The 23647-nt window shown below is 44.6% G+C and overlaps 1 protein-coding gene across 1 annotated transcript; it reads right to left on the bottom strand.

The window, feature by feature from the left end:
* Positions 1-6315: 6315 nt before the first annotated feature.
* Positions 6316-23382, bottom strand: CHRNA6 (cholinergic receptor nicotinic alpha 6 subunit). Its single transcript, XM_032780283.1, has 6 exons — positions 23304-23382; positions 17631-17770; positions 15302-15346; positions 11790-11899; positions 10706-11684; positions 6316-6438 (listed from the first exon to the last, which is right to left on the bottom strand). Exons 1-6 carry the CDS (start codon positions 23380-23382, stop codon positions 6316-6318), a joined length of 1476 nt encoding a protein of 491 aa, XP_032636174.1.
* Between the last annotated feature and the right edge of the window lie 265 nt (positions 23383-23647).

Raw genomic sequence — 23647 nt, 5'->3', positions numbered from 1 at the left:
AGACGGGGACCTAGAGCCCTCTGGGAGCAGCCGCGGCAGGAGAAGCCCTCTTAGCACACAGCTCCTAGCTACCCTGTCCCTGCCCCCTGAGCTACCCCCTGCCAGTGCACAACCCCTAGCTACCCCCTCCCTGCACCCCAAGTTACCCCATCCCTGCACACAGCCCGAAGCTATCTCTCCTTGCCCTCTGAGCTACCCCCTGCCAGTGCACAGCCCATAGCTACCCCCTCCCTGCCCCTTGAGCTACCCCGTCTACACACAGCCCATAGCTACCCCGTCCCTGCCCCCTGAACTACCCTCTGCCTTCACACAGCCCTTAGCTACCCCTCCCTGCACCCTGAGCTACCTCCCTGCCTGTGCACAGCCCCTAGCTACCCCGTCCCTGCCCCCTGAACTACCCCCTGCCTGCACACAGCCCCTAGCTACCCCCTCCCTGCACCTTGAGCTACCCCCTCCCTGCCCCCTGCATTACCCCCTGCCTGTGCACAGCCCCTAGCTACCCCGTCCCTGCCCCCTGAGCTACCCCCTGCCTGAGCACAGCCCCCCTAAGCTACCCTTCCCTGCACCCTGAGCTACTCCCTTACCCACACACAGCCCCCAACTACCCACTGCCAGCACCCTGAGCTACCCCCTGCCTGCACACAGACCCCCGTTCCCCACTCAGTATACACTGAGTTACCCCCTGTCCACACACAGACCCTAGTTCCCACCCTGAGCAGTTTCCCAAATGTTTGAGATGAGTACCCCACCTCTTTGAGTGATAACTTTTGGTTGTTCCCTTCCCCCGTACCCAGCCAGGTGGGTGGCCTGCTGAGGTGAGTCAGGGTGGCGGTGGTTCTCCCACCCCGGCCCGCTCTGTGAAGTGCTGATCTGAGCCCCACTGGCCCTTTCCTGCCACGAAAGAGAAGTCAAATCATGCCTATGCCTAAGGGTCTCTCCCCCCAGCCTCCCCCACCCCCCCTGTGGCTCAGAGCCCCGAGTCTCCGCTGGGCCCTGGCGCTTTTATAGCATGTTGAAGGGAGGGGGCCTCAGAAAGAAAATGTTTGAGCATCCCTGAACTAAAGCACACGCATAAGCCCTTTCCTCCCTCAGGCCCTCAGAAGGGACAGGGGGGTCTGTATTGCCTTGCCGTCAAAAAGGGTTACCCAGACCATAGCCTCAGTTCTGGGGCCCCGCCTTCTGCTGGTTAAACCTGCAGTGCACCACTGAGGCTGATGGATCAATGCCGATTTACACCCACGGAGGAGCTGAACCACAGCAGTTAGCAAGGGTGTGTACAACCACAGCTCACTGTTACACCGTTTGCCTGTTGTCTTAGGGTGCCGTTTTTTCGATTTGTTTTTAATGAAAATAAAAATCCCTCAGCAATGACCTGTGGCTTAGTTAAGATGACTGGAGTTAATGATGGGTATGAGCTTGAGAAAGCTGTCAGTGCTTATTTCATCAGCTTCCCGAAGCCAGACTTCACACTGCATTTTATCTTTGTGGCGCTCCAAAGTGGGTATAACTGTCCCTGAAGATGGTTTAGGCTGACTCCACCCCAAGAACAGGACCCCACAAAATAGGATGTGATGCTCTCAGGATACTAGGCAAGTAAAAAGGAGATGGTCTTTCATTGTCAGTCCCCGCTACAGGCCACAATGTGAACTGATGGCAGACAAAGATGCAGAACAGGCTTTCCTGGTAGTTTCCTGTCAGTGCTGGACTTTTCGGGTTTTGTATTGGAAAATGCAGAGTCATTGAAATGGGGACTTTGACCCTTGTTTTTGCGATGTCAACAAAGCCACCCTCAAGTCCAGGTTGGACGTTCTAGGCAGCTCTGCCTCAGAAGAGCCAACAGCCTGGCCCATTCAGCTGGGCAGTAGAGGTGCACCAGGTCCAGGTTCCTGCTCCCAATCGAGCAGAGTAGGGATTGGAATGTTACTCCTCTGCATCCCACGGGAGGGCCCTATGCATGAGACTATTGGCTGTTCTAGGGTGGAGCAGGCTTCTCTTTGGTTGCAAATTTTTTTGCAGTGCAGAATGGGAAAAAAGTTTGCAATCTCGATAATGGTTGTGGGACAGGAAAATTGTTTCCTGTGGGCTCGATTCACAACAAGGCTGGTCAAAAGCCGGGAGGAGACTAAACTGGGCCCCAGCAGGTGATAAATTGACCCAGACCCACTGGGTTTAGCCAGTATGGTAATTGAACCACAACCTCAAATCCCTCACAGGGAGAGAAACTGCTGAGGCTGGAGTTGCCAACGCCCAAGATGCAACAGTGAGCGTAGATGAGGTGACATTATTGTCATTGGCGGGGACATTTAGAGCACACCAAACTCAGAGTCTGACCCTACTGGCCACCGTGAGGATCCATGCAAAGAGCAGCTTGCTTCTGAAACTGTAGCTGGAATGGTGCTGCTCAGAAAACTCCTTGTGTCAACATGGTCAGTGAATCCAACATTGTTGTGCCTGGCCTCCTCTACAACACAGGCCAGAGAACCTCCCCAAAATCATTCCTGAAGTGTATAGTTCAGACAGACATCCAGTCTGGATTTAAAAATTGCCAGTGATTGAGAATCCACCATGACGCACAATAAATTGTTCCTCTGGGTAATTATCCTTATTATTAAAAATGTACACCATATCTCTAGTCTGCATTGGTCTAGGTTCAACTTCCAGCCATTGGAAATTGTTAGACTTTTCTCTGCTAGATTGAAGAGCCCATTAGCAAATATTTGTTCCCCCTGGAGGTACGTATAGCTTGAAACCAAGTCACCCCTTAACCTTCTCTTTGACTGAAGAATTCCTGTAGTTAAAGACTCAAGGAACACAGTCTATTTAGTGTAACAATCTCTTTGCCCTTCGCTGATCCTGCTCCAATTTGTCAATATCCTTCTTGAATTGTGGACACCAGAACTGGACACAATATTTCAGTAACAACCAAACCAGTGCCAAATACAGTGGTAAAATAACCTCTCTAGTCCTCCTTGATATTCCCGTTTATGCATCCCAGAACACATTAGCTCTTTTGGCCACCATGTTGCACTGTTCAGCTCACGTTCAGTTGCTTATCCACCACGATCCCCAAATCTTTTTCAAAGACACTGCTTCCTAGGATAGAGCCACCATCTTATTAGTACAGCCTATGTTCTTTTTCCTTAGATGTAGAATCATAGAAGATCAGGGTTGGAAGAGACCTCAGGAGGCCATCTAATCCAACCCACTGCTCAAAGCAGGACCAACCCCCAATTAAATCATCCCAGCCAGGGTTTTGTCAAGCCGAGCCCTAAAAACCTCTAAGGATGGAGATTCCACCAGCTCCCTGGCAACCCATTCCAGTGTTTCACCACCTTCCTAGTGAAATAGTTTTTCTTAATATCCAGCCTAGACCTCCTCCAATTTGTCTAGGTTACTCTGGACCCTATCCCTATCCTCCAGCTTATCTGCCTCTACCTAGCTTAGTGTCATCTGCAAATTTTCTGAGGGCGCAATCCATCCCATCATCCAGATCATTAATGAAGCTATTAAACAAAACCGGCCTCAGGACCGACTCCTGGGGCACTCTGCTTGATACCGGCTGCCAACTAGACATCGAGCCATTGATCACTACCCACTGAGCTTGATGATCTAGCCAGCTTTCTATTCACTTTATATGTATACCTTTGGTTTAGCGGTATTAAACGCCCATATTATTAGCTTGTGCCGAGTTACCAAGCAATACAGATGGTTCTGGATCAGTGACCTGTCCTCGTCATTATTTACCACCCACCTCAATTTTTGTGTCATCTGCAAACTTTATCAGTGATTTTTTGTTTTCCTCTAGGTCCTTAATAAGTATACCAAGAAGTGTGGGGGCCTGTGGGACCTCATTAGTAACACACTTGCTCAATGATGAACCCCCCTTTTCAATTACATTTTGAGACCTGTTAGTTAGCCAGTTTTTAAGCCGTTTAATGTGTCCCATGTTAATTTCATCATGTGGCCACCAATTTTGGACTAGTTGCACTTACCGCAACAAAATATTTGCCACCTTTAAACACCAAGCTCACATCTTTCACCTGAGCTAGAATTCAACAAGCTGGCTTGCCAGCTGTGAATGGAGGTGTCCCCAAGTCCCCGAGGAGGAAGGGTGTTTGATGGAGAAGTGGAGGTATACATCAGGTGGGGTGACACAGAGCTCATAAGGGGTTGGAGGCCTTAACAGTACCTTTCCAGAAATTCTAACCCCATTCCGTAAAATTTGGGTTACAGAAAGTAGCCTATTGTTTCTGAGGTGTTAGTTCGGGGCCCTGGCCTCCATGAAACACACTTAGAACTGCAACTCTTTCCTTAACTGGCTGCTGTTTGTTTGCAAATAACAGTAAATGGCAGAGAGCAGGCACTGGCCATGCACCAATATCAGAATTCAGGCCACAACTCCCCTTCCTTCCCATCCATGATTCAGCGAATTCAAAAAGAGAATTCAACTTGACAGTAGGCCTTCAAGTCCTCATTAAAAAACCACAAACATTCCTCAAGAAGGCTTGCTCCAGAGGCTTTATTCAGCAATGGGCTAATGAGATAAACCATGCGTGTTCAAACATCTGCATAGCACTCACTGTACATGATTGAGCGGCATTCAACTGTGCCACAGACAGCATTGGTTGTATTATATTTAAATAAAATAATTTACCTCTTCAAATACTGTAATAGGAAAAATGATATTCTTTCCAGACCCCTGTTGATTTATGGTATAAATCAAACCCCTCTTCTCACTGATCTATATTCATTTGAAATAAATAATCTTTTAAATAATCCTAGTTCTTAAGTACCTGCTAACTGTGTTATATTGTTTAAAAAAATATTCTTTTGTTATAAGAAATTGTATCAGTTCAGGAAACTGTGACAATCAGTGCTTTGATCTACATATTGCATGCATCTACCACACCTTTTCACACAAAAGAGGCAGGATCTTCCATTGCTTCTGTCACTAAAAACATCCACTGACTTCAATGGACATTTTGTCTCTTAGTTAAGGAGTGGAGGCTCGAGTCCTTAGGAACATGTCCAGGCAGAGACCTTGTGGCAAACCAGCAAAAGGCGTAAAAAAACCTACATAGGCCGCAGATTAGCAAAGCACTTAGGCTCAGTTTACACATGTGTTTAACTTTATCCACTTTGAATGGTCTAACTGAAGTCAATGGGCCTATCTGCAGTGAAAAAGTTAAGCACATGTATCTTTGCAGGACTGAAGCATGTGCTTATGTCCAGTTGATGTCCATAGAACTTATTCATAAACTTAAAATTAAGCCATGTGATTAACAGCTTTGCTGAATTTGGGTCTTAAGTTGGGTAGCCACAATGCAGAAGATGCAGAGCTTTTTCCTGAACTGGGTCCATGTTAATCTGTTTCAGGGGTAGTCAAGTATTTTTTGTCATGGTCCAAATTTCTTGATCAAAGTATAGTCAAGGTCCAAACTCCAGAGAAAATAATAAAAAATTAACAATAATGATAAGTAAATAAAAAGATTTCAGGGTCCATTCAAAAGCATCTCACGATCTGGATTTGGCCTGTGGTCCACCTGTTGACTACTCCAGTCATATTTTGGTTTTTATAGTACTTTTATTCACATTGATGGCTTCACTGTAAGACTACAACAAACCATCGACTCATTCAGCAGGATTGTCGTAGGTAATCCAAGTGCTGTAGTGAATACTAAGTGGCTATAAAGACAGTAAAATAAACACATGCAATGTTTAGGGTGCACTTGTGAGCAGAAGCAAGAGCGCTAGAATACAGTAGGTGGGGGATTTTCCAAGGGTCCTGTGCTGGCCTAACTCTGACTTCAGTGGAGGCAATGGTAAAATTCCCACTAGCCTAGCTCTGCTTCTGTTGGAGTCAGTGGTTACCATTGACATCAATGGGAGCACGGTTAGGCCAACACTGGAGGCTTTTGAAAATCTCCCCCTAGATAACAAGGAGCAGGAATTGTCACAGAGGTCCTCAAAGGGATCATCGGTGTATGTGCAAAGTGCCCAGTCATTGAATGGTGTCATCAGCCAGGTGGGGAAACTGCAGCCCGTCGTTGAAGTCAGAAAGTGGGCACTCGACGATGATATGCGACAATCTGAAACCGACCTCAGGACGGAATGCCTTCTCTCTCCCTGTGACTGTTGGAAGGGGAAGCCACACCCTGATCTCTTAGCCAGAGGGAACATCACCTTAACAGCAGCCCTTTGCAGATGGATCCTTGGAGGATGTGCCGAGCATAACAAGAGAAAGTGGAGAGGATGGGTGGATATCCAAAAAAGTAGGGAATTGGATAAAACAAAAACCAACCAGCATTCTTGGGATTAAGTGTCTGCTATTAGTGGCTGCAGAAACAACCCTCCTGTCCCAAACACACAGAGAACAATGAACACCCAAAGGAACACCCTGTCTATCACCATAGCCACGTATTTCCAGTCATCCTCCACCTGCAATGCAGAAAAGAAAGGATACACCACATTAAACATACTATGCATGTGATGGGTGCATTTGATCCCCTGCTAGAAATAATTGTACTGAGGGAGGGGCTTGAGAGTGTTGGGAAGAAGAATATACACGAGCTATGAAATTTACAGAAGTGACTAATGCCTGCCTCAATATTTGGGTGCTCAAAAGGGCCTGATTTCCCGAGGGTGAATGCTCAGCACTTCAGTGTGCGCAGAGTTGGGCTCTCAAATGAATTTTGACAAATCTTGGGCACAACTGCAAACCCTTGGCCAAGTTTGTAGCATCTCTTTTAAATAGGCACATCCGCTGCAAACAACAGAACCACGGTAGATGATCACTGTAGAGTCAGATTCTGTGTCAGGTGCACCCATGTAAATCCAGGATAACTGATCAACTGGAGAGCAGAATTCGATTCTAGGACTTCAAGACAGGGAAAAAATATGGGCTATAAGAATCAATCTCATCAGTTCAGGGTTAGGATAAAAACCAAAATGCTCAAAAACCTCCCACAAAAGGAAAAAGAAAAAAGGTTGCAACAAATAAGAAAATAGGAGCAATTAGTCAAGCTCTCAGTTACACTGTTGGAAATCCAGTGAAACAAATGGAATTCGTCCTCCAGATTTCTACTGGTGTAACAGAAGAATTTGGCCCAAAAGCTGATTCAAGAGGCAGTTCTCATCTGTGGCCTGATTCACCACTGTGATATTCCAGAGTTATCCTAGTCAAACTCCACCAATTTCAGTCCAAAATGGGAACTCAGACCTGTACCGTATAGCAAAGTTCTTCAATGATTGAGCCAAGCATGCGCTCAATTGCTTTCCTGAATTGGGGCCTAAGTGCTCTCAGGACAATCAGTGGAATACACACCAGACAGGATGCTATTGCCCTTTAAAATCCTGCATTAAACCATCTCCAGTTATTAGTAGCAAAACCATCAAATTAAAATTAAAACAGGGCAGCAGCAGCACTTATGTAGAGCCTAAGACTGGCACGGTGAGTTTTCTGGCCTCTGCCCTGTTCTCATAGTATTTCAGGCCAGCACATCACCAGGATCTACTGGAACTCACATAAGAGAGGCTGTTTCTGCAAGATTTCTAGCTCTGTTTTGCTGACAAGTTCAGAAAGTAAATATAAATCATAGAGAAGCTGTATGCAAACCAACCAGACCCACCCAGGCCTTCTGAGGCTCCTTTTCACTAGTACTTAGCCCTGGAATACTATTTTTTTTGTGGCTAACTCTGAGCTGACATTGCCCCTTTCATGTCTCCTTCCCTTTTCAGCAGCCTTCTCATTTTTATATGCAGGGTTGTGGTAGCCAGGTCGGTTCCAGGACAGCAGAGAGACAAGGTGAGTGAGGTATAATATCTTTTAGTGGACAAAGATCCATTGGTGGGAGAGACAAACTTTTGAGTTACCCAGAGCTCTTCTTCAGACCTGGCAAACTAACTCTGAATGTCGCTGCTAAAGGCAAGGTGGACCAGCTGGAACTACTCATGCTGTAAGGCTGGGAGTTTCTTTCCCAGCCTGGAAGAAGAGCTCGGTGTAAGCTCGGAAGCTTGTCTCTCTCACCAACACAAGTTGGCCCAATACATGGCATTTCCTCACCCACTTCATTTCTCATTTTTACAGCACTTTTGCTCCTTCCAAAGGTTGCTGCTGTGCTCTGTGTGAGTGCAAATACAGCCCCGATTCCTGTAACCCTTTGTTCACATTTCAAAGTGCTGCTGTTCTTCTGACACCTTCCAGCCTTCTCCCATGGCAGGGCCCGAGCAGCAAGTGGTGTTCTGAGGAGTACAAAGGGTTAAGTTAAAGCTTGCCCAAGCATTCCCTCCCCGCCACTAAAATGCCCCACTAAGAGTCCTGGGTTTTGTTTGTAACACGTTTTGAAAGGCTGGAGCCAGTCTCGCGATTGATGAAGAGCTGCCGATGCTCCATTTGAACAGAGAATGCGATTGAAAGTACTGTTAAGCTGTGTTGCAAGTGCACAAAAAGAGTTGTTAGAGGTATCTAATCTAAGGGGCATGTTCTACCTGCTTTGTGCAGCTCCCAGAATGCAAAGCTGTCATCTCGGTTTAGCTAAAATGCAGCAGTGAACCTCTCTGGGGATTGGTCCTGCTTTTGAGCAGGGGGTTGGACTAGATGACCTCCTGAAGTCCCTTCCAACCCTGAGATTCTATGATTCTATGACAGTGCACAAGCACTGGTTACACAGTTTGGGAATGCACTGTTACACCGTGCATGGAAAGATATGCATGCCACACCCTTTCAAAGGGTGGCAGAGCCCCTGTCCCAGGAGTCACTTTCTCATGCTCCAGGCAGCACTCTGGCCTAGTGTGCCAGAATTCCTGGCTGCAGAGTGGCAAGCTATGGGCACACATCACACCTGGCAGCAGCTTTTAGAGCTGAGCTGTCTGGGACAGTTCACACCTCTTAGAGCTATCATTTCAGGCTGCCTGCAGACTCAGGTAGCCATCAGTGACAATAGGTCATATTTCCAGGTTTTTCTTGGCATCCACAAGGGCTAGAACATATTTTTTTTTAAATGGCAGCTGGGACTCTGAGCTCATGTGACTCCAGGAGTCTTAAGTATGGCCTGTCATGCCTCTGCCTTAATCTGGCCCTGCTCAAAAGCCCCTATCCTTCCGGGAAGCCAGCTCCTTCAGAGCCACAGTCTGGCCCTCTGCTCACCTTCTCTGCAACCCTGGTGGCCAGAGGGTCAGCTGGTGTAAACCAATGAAGCCACATTGAGTTCAGTTGAGCTGCCCTGATTTACACTAACTGAGGATCTGGCCCTTGAGTTCCTAGAATTCTAAACTGCACCCTCAGAGCATCACATCCTATGACAGCTGTCTCGGTTCAGATGAAAGATTCATTATTCTGCACAAGCAAACCCATTAGCCAAACACCGAGTCTTGTTTCTAAAAGCCTCTTATTCCCCACTCCCCAAACTACTGGGAATCCCAGGCAGAGGGAGTCCAGGTGCCTCTCTCAGAAAGGGGCGAGTCTTAGCATTCACCCTCAGCTTGGCCTCTGGTGAGGAGCCACCTAGCGTGATGGCTTTTGTGAATCTCATTCCATTCTAAGGCACCTACTTCTCCCCATTCGTTGCCTCGGGAGCTTAGGCACATAACCCAGGCTTTGTGAACCCCAGTGATTTTCTAAGGCCCTAAACGTGACACTCAGCATCACTACACCTACGTTTCTTTGTGACTCGAACCCTAAGTTGGGAATTGGTCCTGCTTTGAGCAAGGGGTTGGACTAGATGACCTCCTGAGGTCCCTTCCAACCCTGATATTCTATGATTCTAAGTGACTTGCCCAAGGACACACAAGACATCTGTGGCAGACGTAGGAACTGAAATCAGGTTCTGCACCTTAACTGCACCTTAACCTTCCTCTCAGCACTTTTTAAGACTAAGCCTCTTGCGAGCGAGGGGTGTAGAAGGAAGCATTACAATCCATTATAATTGCTGTGAGAAAGCAGCATGCAAGGAAGAAAAGCCCCTTGAACTCCCAACCGAGGAGTCCTGAGGCCGCTACACAAGATTACAGTGTCAGTTAAAGCTTGCTGGGAAAGACACAGGCCACGAAGTATTAGACTGAGGTGGTATTGCGCTGGGCTTCTAGGAAAGAAGGAGGGTTTCTACATGTAAATTGGCAGGAAAAGTGATGCTAGTAACGGATGTGGGTGGCAAAGTCTATGATACCTTAAATAAAGAGAACAGGGTTGGACAGGGTTCTGCAATCACAATTTTCAAACAGCCATTACTGATTTTGGTTCCTCTGTTTTTGGGAGCACAACTTGAAACACCTTAAAGGGGCCTAATTGTCAGAAAGTGGCCAGCACACACTCTCTGAAAATCAGCCCCCTTTTAAGTTGTCTCAAGTTGGGCCCCCAAAAATAGAGGCTACCAAAATCACTAGCCACCTAGGAAAATTTAGGCCTGTGAAACTATATAAAGTGCTGGTAAGAGACTACTTGGGAAATCTGAACCTATGTACACGGGTGGGTCCAGACGGTGGGCCCATTCTGGAAGTCAAGTCTATAAACATGGAGCGAACGGCAGGACCCTGAACACTAACAGCATGGGGGTTCATAAACAAACCACTTCAAACAAATCTGGTAGCTTTTTGGAGAGTTACAGAATAGTACCATTGACTTCAGTGGGACGACTCATGCACACAACTGCTCCCTGCCGGGAGTGGAAGGTTCATAATGCAGCCCAGGCAGTGGGAATAACCTTCTTACCTCTTTAGTTTCATTTTGGCTCCTCATGTTTTCAGCAATGAACTGAATGCTGCTAATTACCTCGCCGACTTCAGCGGAGTACTCGACGTGCTCCGCTCCCCATTTCATGGGCTGAGGGCTCAGTCTTCTTTTGCCAGTATCAAGTTTGTTCACCTTGTCACAGTGGTAGCATCGCTGTTCCTTGTATAATTTAAAGTCTCCATATTGCTTCATCTTACTAGATTTATTGGCAAGCCCTTTCTTACTCTTTTTAGAGCTGGTTTCCTTCTGCGGCTCTAGAGGTCTTGTCATCATCAGGACTTTGGGCAGGAGCTTGAGAAAGACGCTTTTTACCCATTTGGGCATGGTGTGTGTGGTTGGAGTCCTGTAGTGGATGTTCAGCACAAACACGGTGATGACAATTGATAGGGTCACAAATATCATGGTGAAGAGCAGGTATTCACCAACCAATGGAATTACCAGAGAGGTTGATGGGATTGTCTCTGTGATCACCAACAAAAATACAGTCAGAGAAAGTAGCACTGAGATGCAGAGGGTCACCTTCTCACCACAGTCAGATGGAAGGTAAAAGACTAATAGAGTTAGGAATGAAATGAAGAGACAGGGAATGATCAGATTAATGGTGTAAAACATGGGCAGCCTTCGGATATAAAAGGAGTATGTTATATCTGTATAGATCTCTTCACAACAATTATATTTTATATCATGTTTATAGCCAGAAGCATCAACTATTTCCCATTCATTGTTTTCCCAAAGGTCATTCATATCCACTTTGGAGCCAATAATCAAGAGGTCAATTTTGGCTTTGTCATATGTCCAGGAGCCAAATTTCAGTGAACAATTCTGGTGGTCAAAGGGAAAAAATGTGATATCCATAGGACAGGAGCTTTTAAAAATAGCAGGTGGAGTCCAAGTGATCATCCCATCATATTTAAGAAGAGCTTTGGTCTTGCTTTCGACTTGAAAATCCCCAACAGCACTAGAAATACAAATGCCAATGTAAACAATATGAACAAGAAAGTGAAACAGCATCTTATATAAAGCAGTGACCTTTGAAAGATGGCAAACGTAAAAAGCATTATACTTGTTATACAAGACGATGTCAGGTTTCCAAATTTTATCCGCCGGCACTCGAACAAATTCAATTCCACCATATTCCACTGGATCCCATCGCAATTTATAGTCATTCCAAATCTAAAGGAAGGAAAAATAATTATTTTAAGCCTAGCGTTTTCAACTCATGCTTAAAGATTTGCCTGGAAAAGGTGCAGTGAACCACAAGAAAGCTCGGCATAGCACTTTGAGATGCAATGAAATGTCTTAAGTTAATTAACTTAACAGTCATGCGTCCAGTACACAAGAGTACTGGTCACGTTTACTCCATCCTCACTTCCATAGGGCTATGGCTCTAATTACTGTGGATCATTCATGTGGCCTGTCTTCTGGTTTGCTGCTGCTCCAAAGCCACCAGCCACGTTGATCTATGTGAGTCTTGTGTGGAGACTCTTCTGCCATGCAGGCAGGCAACATGGGGCCTGCTGTCATTATGATCACAGTACTGCCTAGAGGCCCAACCAAGATCAGGGCTATACATATGCATACAGGACAGTCTTTGTCATGGAGGATTTACAGTCTATATAGACAAGGCAGATGAAACAAAGGCACAGAAAGGGGAAGTGATTGATCTACGGTCACCTAGCAGGTCAATGGCCAAGCCAAGAATAGAACCCAGGTCTCCTAAGTCCCAACCTAGTGCCCTTTCACTGAAATGGAGCACACCACCTTCCTGTGGGACTCAGGGTTAAGCCTTTATTCCAACTTACCTGTTGTGTTCCAGGAAGTGGGCAGGCAGAAGCCCGCCCACTGCTAAAGGACTCCCCCCAGCCTAAGGGGAGGATCTACAGGACCAGGAAACCAAATGATTTCAGGGGACAACTAATGAAATAAGAAGGACAGTAGTGTGGTTAAAGGGTCATAAGAAGGGAGCTTGACGGGGACACCGAGCAGAGAACCCTGGACAGCACCCACTGCTCCTCGAAAGTGTCAAGGGAGCCAGTGGACGCTGCCCAGAGGAACTCTGCCCTGGATATGTGAATGGACAGAGGATCATAAACAGGCCCCACAGTCACAGGGGTGTCCATTGGCCAACCTCCTCTCCCTGGTTTTGTAGATGGCAAGGGCCAAGAGGAGGTTGACCAGGAGGTCCCATGACTTTGTGGGGCCACGGATAGGGAGTGCATAGAGAAGGAGGTGAGGGGAAAAGTGCAGCCAGAAACGTAATAGAATATTCATGAGGAGCTGGTATAGGGGCTAAGTTATTCCAGCTTAGTGGGGTAGAGCACCTTGTCTGGGCCACACAGAGAGTTCCATTAAAAGTAATGGCTGAGCTTTTCAAAGCAGCCTAAAGGAGTTGGGCATCCAAACCCCACTGAATTTCAATGGGAGTCGGGCACCTAAACTTCTCTTTTGAAAAATCACAGTCCCTCTGTACAGACAGACAGACAGACACACATGGGAGAGATAAAAGATGTTTTTACCCTGCTAGGAAAGCATACAAGTCAACATTACCACCTGACTTCTTTCAGTGGAACAAGTCTTTCTCTTTGGTGGCCACAGTTCTCTTTGTTGGAATGAAGGGCAAAAAGGCTGCGGGAAGCTACACCAGCATGGAGGTGGGGGGTTACACAGGAAGGAATGGGTGTGCTGTTGGGCAACATCACAGTGTTTACCTGGCTGCACAATTGGGAGCACAAGCTAATATCTTCCTGAATGTTTGGAAAATTGGAGAAAATTCAGTTGCTCTGTTAAGCACCCAAAATTATTGGCTTCCAGATTAATTGGGCATTTAAATTGCTCTTAGGAAATTATTCCTGTTGTAGGGATACTAAAGAAGGTTTATATTAGACATGGTTTATATGAAAAATGATTTATTGTTAGAAATGATTTAATGTTAATTAATACTTTATAACTAAAGGTTTATATTAGAAATAAATGTGATTCCCCAGATTTAGCCTCTAACCTGCAAGGCCACCGGGCTGTGTCTCTTGTTGAAGGCCGCTCACAGGAACTACTTTGTATTAAACCTTGTTAAAGTTAATGACTCTAAGCGCCTTCTTCTAAGTGACCTTTGTAATCATACAATAGAGGACCTCCACTCTGAAATCATTTTATCTCACTTTATGTTCCTTCTTTTATTGTTAAAAGACAGGGAGTCTCACACCCCAAAAGGTAAGAGACAGTGAAATAAATGAAGTAAGATAAAGAGTGTATTGTGATGATTGCCTAGTTTAATGATGAAAGATGGTTAGGAGTTTACCACCTGAAAAATTCAGTGTCAGCCAAAGAAGTGTCAAGTGGAATCAACGCGTGACCCCCGGAGGGCGAACTGGGACCACCCTAAGCACCTAAACAAACATCTGGACAGAATGAGGCCAGGAACAACCTAGCTGATTTGATCTGCAACAGCCAAAGAACGAACCACCCCAAGCACCTAAACAACATCCGAACGGAAGAAAGCAGCGACCTGCTGATTAATCTGGCAACACAGCAGAAATGACAACTCCCCATGAACTAACATGAAAACCCCTATTTAAAACTGGACTCTGAGGACTTTTGCAGGTCTCTGTGTCTGCTGCCAGCCTCCAGGGGGTCATCAGGTGCACCTGACCCCGACTTGCCTCCATCTTGTGTACGAGTGACCTGGCCAGTATTCGTCCACAAGGCACTTAAGGCTGTAACTTAATATTACACAACAAACTTTGTATGAATGATTGTGTGTGAATGAGATATATATATATATAATCATAGGAATAAGTAGCCAAACAACATTGTTTGCTATTATCTTTTATTTTATTATGGTATTTACAATAAATGTGACAAATGTCTTATCCCCTTTAATAAGATCCTGCTAGTTTTTATTGGTATAACACTGTCTGTGTGCAGACCTGGATATTTAATTGTCCCTCTTGTGCATAGGCCAAGCCCAAGGACATGAAATGTAGCAGATGAAATGCATGGTAACACAGTAGCTGGTGAAGGGAGGGAGGCAGGGATAGCTTAGTGGTTTGAGCATTGGCCTGCTAAATCCCAGGTTACGAGTTCAATCCTTGACTGGGCCATTTAGGGAACCTAGTACCAAAAATAATAATCAGAGGTTGGTCCTGCCTTAAGCAGAGGGTTGGACTAGATGATCTCCCAAGTTCCCTAAAAATCTATGAGAATAATACACAACAGAAATGTGGGAGGAACCTTTACATAATTCCAAATACGCTACTTCAGTTATAAAACCTTTCAGATGTGCCCTTGGTTAGACTGAGTTCTCTTGATCTGTGGGCTGGTCTACACTACAAAGTTAGGTGGTTAAAATGCAATGTCATTAAGCTGACCTAAGCTCCAGCATACGCATTGCTAGGTCGACGAAAGAATTCTGCCAGCAATGCAGCTGCTGCAACGTTTCTAGTGCAGACATAGTGTGTTTCTCTGAAGACACTATTACAAAAGAGATGTTTATTCTTGAGATGGAATTCATGCCAACACACACATTCAAAGCCCAGTGTTGATGCAAAACACATACTGATGTGCAATGCTGACACTTACATGTCGCAGCCACAGGTTGGTTTCCATAATTTGATTGACTTCATCCTAGACATAAATAAATAGATGTACACTTTTCAATCCCACAAATCACTTACAGCATCCAGAGACAAGTTACCAGTTAGCCCAGTACAGACAGAAACCAAAACACATATAGGTCTTGATCCAGCAAAGTCCTGAAGTACATGCCTAACTTCAAGCCGATGAGTAGTCCCATTGTAGTCAGTGGGACGATTCAGACACAAAGTTACACAGGTATTTAAGCGCTTTGCTGGACTGAAGGTTTCATGTGCTGCGTCTGCACAACACAATACACAATGCAATGCTTTGTCAGCATTAAGGGAACCTGCACCAGTATAACTATGTCCGTGTAGTCACGCCAGTGCAAATCTCTAATGTAAATGCACTCACGCTCGTACTGAATTCAATGGCTGTTGCATTGGGGCCCTAGAGAGAGAGATTGCAGAGGCTTGGGAACATGCGTTAATTGCAAACAGCAGCTTATCTGTGAGACATTTAGGCCCTGTCTACACTACAGCTGCTACAGAGGCACAAGTACGGAGCTGCCGCTATGCCCGGTAGGAGCAGACTATAGACGCTCCCTGCATTGACAGAAGGGGTTTTCCCATCCATGTAGTTAATTCACCTCTCCAAGAGGCAGTGTCTAGGATGACAGAAGAATTCTTCCATAGACCTCGCTGTGTCGGCACTGGTCGACCTAACTACAGCACTCAGAGTGTGACACTTTTCACGGCCCCGAGAGAAGTAGCTAGATTGACCTAAGTTTTAGGTGTAGACCAGGACTTACTTTGGGTGGGTAATAAAAGTTAAGCATTTGGGGCCAGACTTTAAAGCTATTTAGGTACCTAACGATGCAGCTATGTGCCTAAGAGGATTTTCAAATGCACCTAGGCCCATTGGGAGGCAGGTGCCTAGGCGCTTTTGAAAACCCCACTAGGTGCCCATGTATACCTTTAGGCACCCAAATACCCAGTATCCAAAAATATATATAGCTCCACTTATGTGTCAGAGTGAGTGTGTGTAGAGAGAAAAAGAAAACAGGAAAACTCCTTTAAACCATCCACAAGAGAGTACAGTTTAATCAGATCTATACTTGTACATCTTGAATCATTAACTCAAGAAACTTCTAATCATCTGAGCCTTGAAGATTACAGAATTGCATCTACACAGCATGCAAAGAAACTGGCAAGATCTGCACACCCGAGACTTGTAAATGGCTGTTTGCATGTGTTATGATATCTTTCCCCAATCTGAACCTTAGCATCCAAAGATGGGGTACCAGCATGAATTCCTCTAAGCTTAATTACCAGCTTAGATCTGATACGCTGCCACCAATCAGGACTTTGAGTGCCTGATAAACTCTGGTCTCCCCAGAACCTTCCCTGGGGACCCCAAGACCTAGATCCCCTGGATCTTGACACAAGGAAAGTAAACCCTTGCCTCTCCCAGAATTTCCCTCCCTGGGTTACCCTGGAAGATACTGTGATTCAAACTCCTGGAATCTTAACACACAGAGGAATTCCACCTCCCCCCTCCCCTTTTTTTCCTCACCCAGAGGCAATACAGATTCAAGCTCCGTGAATCTAAAGCAAAGAGGACATTTACCTTCCCCCCCCCCGCCCCCTCCTCTCTCCCGGAGAGAGAGACAGAGATAAACACAGAAAGCAGGTTTTTCCTCCCCCCTTCTCTCCTTTCTCCCACCAATTCCCTGGTGAGTGCAGACTCCCTTCCTTTGCCTTTACAAGGGGAAAAAATTAATCAGGTCTTTTAATAAAAGAAAGAAAAAGTAAGAAATCTCTGTAATTTTAAGATTTAATATTACAGGGTCTTTCAGCTTATAGAACCTGGAGAAAAAGCCTCCTCCAGCAGAAATACAATTTAAAATACTTCCAGCAAACTACACATTTGCAAATAAAGAGCAAACAATTAAAAAGACTATACCGCCTTTTTACCTTTGTACTTACAAAATTGGAATAGAAGATTAGATAGCCTGTAGATACGTGTGGTCACTCTCAGAACCCAGAAAGAACAACAGACAGAACAAAGAACACACACCCAAGCTTCCCTCCACCCAGATTTGAAAATATTTTGTCTCCTGATTGGGCCTCTGGTCAGGTGTTGCAGGTCACTGTTTGTTAACCCTTTACAGGTGAAAGAGACATTAACCCTTAGCTATCTGTTTATGACAGCATGTGCAACCACTCTGATTGCACATGCAATTATGTGTGTAAATTATGTGCATGCAATTGTGCTTGTAAACTTCTAAAATCAGCCCCTATGTTTCTATTAAGCATTCTGTAATTAATCTTACCACATTTGCAAGCTGTGTAATTGCCACTTCAAAATGTACTGTCACAGGATCAGATACGTTTTCCACCGGTCTGATGAAGTGGTTGTAATGGGAGAAAAGTTTTTGAAATAACCGTTCTTCTGGTTCACATGCTGAGCAACCTGCATTGACAAAAATTAACAGAAAGCAGTTGCTGAAGAGGTGGGAAAGAGGAGAGAGAAAATTTCAGGCCTGATTTTCATGGAGTCCTCAACCCAGCCTCCACTTGTTAACACAGTTTTGGTGCACTGACACGTGAATGCAGTTTTGATAGAAGAGGACTCCTTAAGCTAGCAGATAAAGCCATAGCAAGATCCAGTGGCTAGATGCTGAAGCTCGACAAATTCTAAATAGAAGTAAGATGCAACTTATTACCAGAGAGTGTAAATAACCATTGGAACAACTTGCCTAGGGATGTGGTGGATTCCCCAATTGTGACATACCAGGGTACAATCTAGACTAATGAGCAGCTGTGTCACTTCTGGTCTGCAACCTGGGGTGTCTTACAATGCCTTGCTGAAGTAGCTTCCACCTGCGTCGCTCACAAACAGCCTTCCAGCATGCTAGCCACACCCTGAGTGTCTGTGTGTGTAACTGCAGCCTGCCAGCCACACTTGGGTTACACTTTGGCTCTCATCAGCCTGGGTTATATTGCAAGGTGACCCCAACACACCGCCAGCCCTCTCCTGGACAATACAAATTATTTAAGGTCTGTTATTTCTTTAAAAGAATAATATGCACACAACTTGCCATCCCAAAAGGAGTTTCCCAGACACTTCAGTTTAAACACATCGGATTAGATAAACCAATAAAACACACTTATTAAATACAAAGAAAGATTTTAAGTGAGTACAAGTAATGAGGCATAAAAGTCAGAAATGGTTACAAGAAAAATAAGGATAAAATGCTTACTGGTGCCTGACTTAACAAACTATATTAAATTCAAAGCAAAGTTTTCTCACCATATGCTTTCAGCAGTCTTACTGAACAAGTTTCTTAGGTCAGGACCATTTCTCAAGGGGCTACCAAATGAAATTAATAGGTAGCAGGTTTAAAACAAACACAAGAAAGTATTTTTTCATGACAACGCACTGTCAACCTCTGGAATGCCTTGCCAGAGGGTGTTGTGAAGGCCAATACTATAATGGGGTTCAAAAGGGAGTTAGACAGATTCATGGAAGATAGGTCCATCAATGGCTATTAGCCAGGATAGGAGGGAATGGTGTCCTTAGCCTCTGTTTGCCAGAAGCTGGGATTGGGCGACAGGGGATGGATCACTTGACGATAACCTGTCTGTTCATTCCCTTTGGAGCACCTACCATTGGCCACTGTCAGAGGACAGGATACTGGGCTTGACGGACCTTTGATCTGATCCAGTATGGTCATTCTTATGTTCTCTCAGAATTCAGCAAAGGCTTCCTTTGTCACTTCAGGTGCCGTGAAGGGAAGGAAGAGAGAAATGGGTCCCTTGGGGTGTTTGTCCCTCCTTTGTATAGTTACAGTCCTTCTCTTGAAAAATATTTCTACCTGGGCACTAGGAGAGAGAGTGTATGTGGAATGATGTTCTCTGCTGCTTTTTTCCTCACCTGTTTAATCTTCCTTTGTTTCTCTTACAGCTTGGTGACTGTCTACTGCTTAAATGCAAATTAAGCCATTTGGAACATGTGTTAATAACAGCACACAGTGGAACCTTACAACCTCATATATAATGTTGCCATCCATTTTATCAGGACGATACTGATCAGCAAGTTATGAGTTTTAAAATGCTACCTTACAAGGTATACTTGTACAAAAATTATTACAATAGTGTGTAGGGTGCGAATGCAGGGGTGCATTCTGTCACACCGTCACTTGAAGTCTTTAAATCAATATTGGATGTTTGGTGCTATTAGGATTATAACTCCAGCACCTGCCTTTGTTGATGTTCACAGCTTTCCAAAGCAGCAACTGCAAAGTGAAGCTAAAATGATTTGTCAGTTTTACCTCTGCCCATAGGGTTCTCACCCGCAGCAGTGAAAATTGACAGATTGTGGTCAATTTTCACTCTGCTACAGTTTGGAGATGCTGTAAACTGCAGCAGAGTAATACCAAGGGCTGAATTGCTATGGAAACGAAGGTTGGGGCTGGGGAGCCAGCACAGGCTAAGTGCTGAAGTTATGTGCTCATAAAGGCCCGTCAGGAGAGGGACACTGTGGAAGAAGCCTGGGGGGTGGCCCCAAGTAGAGTGTATGGCAGCAGCCTAGCCCAGAAGTGCCAAAGGCCTGTGTGATGCTGGCAGACCAGGTGCCAGCTCATGCCAAGGCCCCAGGCCTCACTGAATGCTGACAAATGCGTAGCTGGAAACCAGGCTGGCTCACTATGCGGTAGTTATCAAAATAGGTATTAGATGGTAAGTTGATAAGAATGCGTCTAGACTTTATAAAGTGCTTGTAGGATGCTGCCTGTATTAATTTCACCTATAACCTCTATAGTCCGTGGTATAAAGTTATAAGGAGCGTTTGCATTGGAAACCTCTGTATTTGTGTAACTCACCAAATAGGAAAAGCAGCACTGATTAAGGTAAAGTGCTCATCCAGCATCCAAGATGGCCCATTGAAGGCAAATGACATATTGTGCAGCATCAAAGGACAGAGACTTTGTTGACTGCATTGCTAGCTCCCTCCAGGAAGAAGACACATATGCCTGAATTTCTCTCATCAGTTTTGGACCCTGGAGTGGAGGGGATAAAATCCCTGACAAGATGAAAATCTCTTTTACACTGTCTGGATTCTGAGGGCAAGGATTCCTAACCATAAACTTAGAGATCCCTATGCCACTTGGCAAGGCTTAGCTCGGAAAAGTCATTCAGTGCTGACAAATTACTACAACTCTCTGTCACCTTTTGAAACCATACACTGAAGTCACTTGTGTATCTGTTGCCTGCTTTAAATAACTTTTCTTTTCCCCAGCTAATAAACCTTTTGATAATTTATTGCAGGATTGGCTACAGGAATTGTCTTTGGTGTGAGATTTAAGGAACCAATTGATCTAGGGTAAGTGTCTGGTCTGTTGGGACTGGAAGCAACTTGAATATTTTGTGATTTTTGTGACCATTCATCACATAGCCCAGCTGGCCTGGGTGGCAAGATAGACACTCCAGCCTAAGAGGCCTGTCTCTGACCCATGATAAGCCTATTGTAGTATTTTGGGAGTTCACAATTGTTAGTGGGTTGGTGAAATCTAATTTCACACAGTTAGGGGTGTCTGCCCTGAGCACTCCAGACAGTGGGGAACACTGATACAAGGAGGAAAGGGCAGAACCATAGCAGGCACCAAGAGCTGCTGCTGGTGCCTGAATGTCTAGGAGCTGGGACTAAGTCAAGTCCAAGAGCTACAAACCATTTTGGAAACTGGTGAGTGCACCCCACTGGCAGCAGGCGGAGAGACAATCTCTGTCCTTTTTGCTAAAGTCTTGTCTACATGGGATATTTACAAACTGAATTCTCATTACCGTTATCACCGGTTCTTCTATACCAATGTTAGTACCCACTGGAGTCCGAGCCCTGGAGAGAAAGAATGGTCCAGTGGTTAGGGTACTAACTGGATGCAGGCTGTGCTTCAGACTTCCTGTGTGAGCTGGACCAAGTCGTTTAGCCACTCTGTGCCTCGGTTTCCCATCCGCGAAGTGGATATAATAGCACTGCCCTTCCTCACAGGGGTGTTGTGAGGATAAAAATGTTGAGGAGCATGAGTCCCCTTTACTATGGAAACAGGGAACACACAAGTGCCTAAACAGAATAGATAACTTAGCTCAGCTCCTGCAGTTGGACCTAGTTTTACCCCCGATTTGACTGTACTTCCTGCCAGCAGGTTTAAATAGCATGGTAGTGAAAACAGGTCACTGGAGCCTTGTCTACACTAGGGCTCCCATCCGCACTGAACAGATCCTAGGAATAATGGGAATTGCTCTTTAAATGATGGTAAATGTTCCACCTTAGGAGTAGGTAATACTTCCATCTTCAACAGGTCACGCCACAGCCAGAAATGTAAACGAGGTGAACAAGGACAAATATTATATGCACCTCTATCCTAAAGCAGCCCATTGCAAGGCATTCCATTGCTCAGATCCTAAGTAGATCTCATACATGTGTAGATTTATTTCAAGGGTGCATTTATTATCCACCCAATAGATTACATCCATTAAGACCAAAATTTCACCCATTAGTCCTGCAGCAAGCCCACCGATTTACTGTTGAACTGAAGCACATCTAAATGAAAGACACTCACACTTGATTTCAAGACTGTAAGTGATGGAAAATTTACCTCATTCATTGGCAAGCTGTTCCAACTCTTAAAAAGCCTCATCTAAACATTTGCGTCTTACTTTCAATGAGATCTTTGCTGACTTCAGCCTCCAGGCATGGCTCAAGCTGAGCTATGCAGCCTGTCATTGTCAAAGCAGACATGTTATTTGTAGGGCCACTGTTGCTACCCTTTTAAAATGACATTCCTTCCTCTAGGGTGAAATAAAATCAGCCCAAATTTATACCAACATTAGAATCGGATATGTTGGTAGATAGGATTTTTTCTTCCATTTATGGACAGACATTTTTAACATTCCACCTGTGACCTTATATTTTGTTATGTCTAATCTGCAAATTTTAGAAAATATGGTTCAAATAATTATTATATATTCTTTATGTTTGCATATTTATTGCACCTACTACAGACGAAATGCAATCTCTTTTTCAGCTCTCCTGTCTCTTTGGTCACTGTCCCGTGAAACCATGTTGTCTGAGAGTGAGCTGCTCCTCAAAGACTCTCGGGACAAAACTCAATGTTTCCCCACACTGTTTCATTTGCCTATAAGGAAGAGTGAGCAAAAGTGACACCTGCCAGCTAGAGTGACAGAGATTAAAGAGGAGTGAGGTAAGAATGAGATCAAGAAGAGCATGTTTGAAATATTCTGGGTAAAGTACAATATCTATTGGCTTTTTAATGGTCCTGACCCTAGATCTATAAGCTAAAGTAACATTTTGAAACAAGATGTTGTTTGGCAGGTAGGTGTTCCGAGCTTCCCCGGTTCCAGTGATTTCATTTATTTTCACATTTGTCTTAATGTTGAAACCCGTTTTATTTGTACCACATAAAGTAATATGGTAATTCACAATAATGGAGTCCTGGTAACTATGAAGGGTGGGATTTTCCAAAGTTTCCAAGTCACTTGGAAGGACCCGTTCCTTTGAAACTTAATGATGGCGTTTGCTCCAAAGTCATGCAAGTGCTTTTGAAAAATGTATCACACAACTGAAGTTAAATGAATATTTAGTGAGAAACCTCTAACTTTCATAAATAGGAATGCAAAACACACACAGAACCCTACATCTTTAGCCCTTGTTAGTTAAGCAGTGGCTTAACACTAAATCACTTTATCTCCTATTTTCCATGATACTCTAGAGGTATTTTCTCATTGAATCAAACTAGAATGAAATGTTTTAAGAAAAAGCATTCTTAAAATTTGATTTAATAAACAACCACGTTTAGTATCCTGGACTTTTACACAAGGTTATTTAAGTTAAACAATTGGTTAAAACTTTCAATCAAGCTGAATCCAGGAAAACAGGAGCAAGAAAGGGCTACATAGATTTCTCAGAGACAAGATAAAAAGAAACCTACCTTTAATCAAGGACATGAATGCATATGCCCACAGACAGAAGCTGGAATAAAGAAATCCTAGACACTTCTCCGAAAGCATTGTCCATACAGGACTACAACTCCCTTTTGAGAAGAGAGGTTTGGATAAGCAAAGGAACAGACACAAGGTGCACACGACCCTCAGTTCTTGAACGGTCTCGGTGATGTAAAGATGTATTTCAGTTCTGCATTCAAAGCAAAATCTGCAGCCAGAGGATCATTACAAACTGCCCGCTGTCACTCTTACTACTACCAGGAGAAGAGAGCTCATGCTGTGTGCACAAAAGGAAACAAAACTGATTAGTGTCAGGTGAATCGCCACATTT

Source organism: Chelonoidis abingdonii, chromosome 6 (assembly GCF_003597395.2).
Source record: "Chelonoidis abingdonii isolate Lonesome George chromosome 6, CheloAbing_2.0, whole genome shotgun sequence".
NCBI lineage: Eukaryota > Metazoa > Chordata > Testudines > Testudinidae > Chelonoidis > Chelonoidis abingdonii.
Note: the sequence above shows the minus strand (reverse complement) of the source record. Positions and strands in the feature narration are given on the sequence as shown.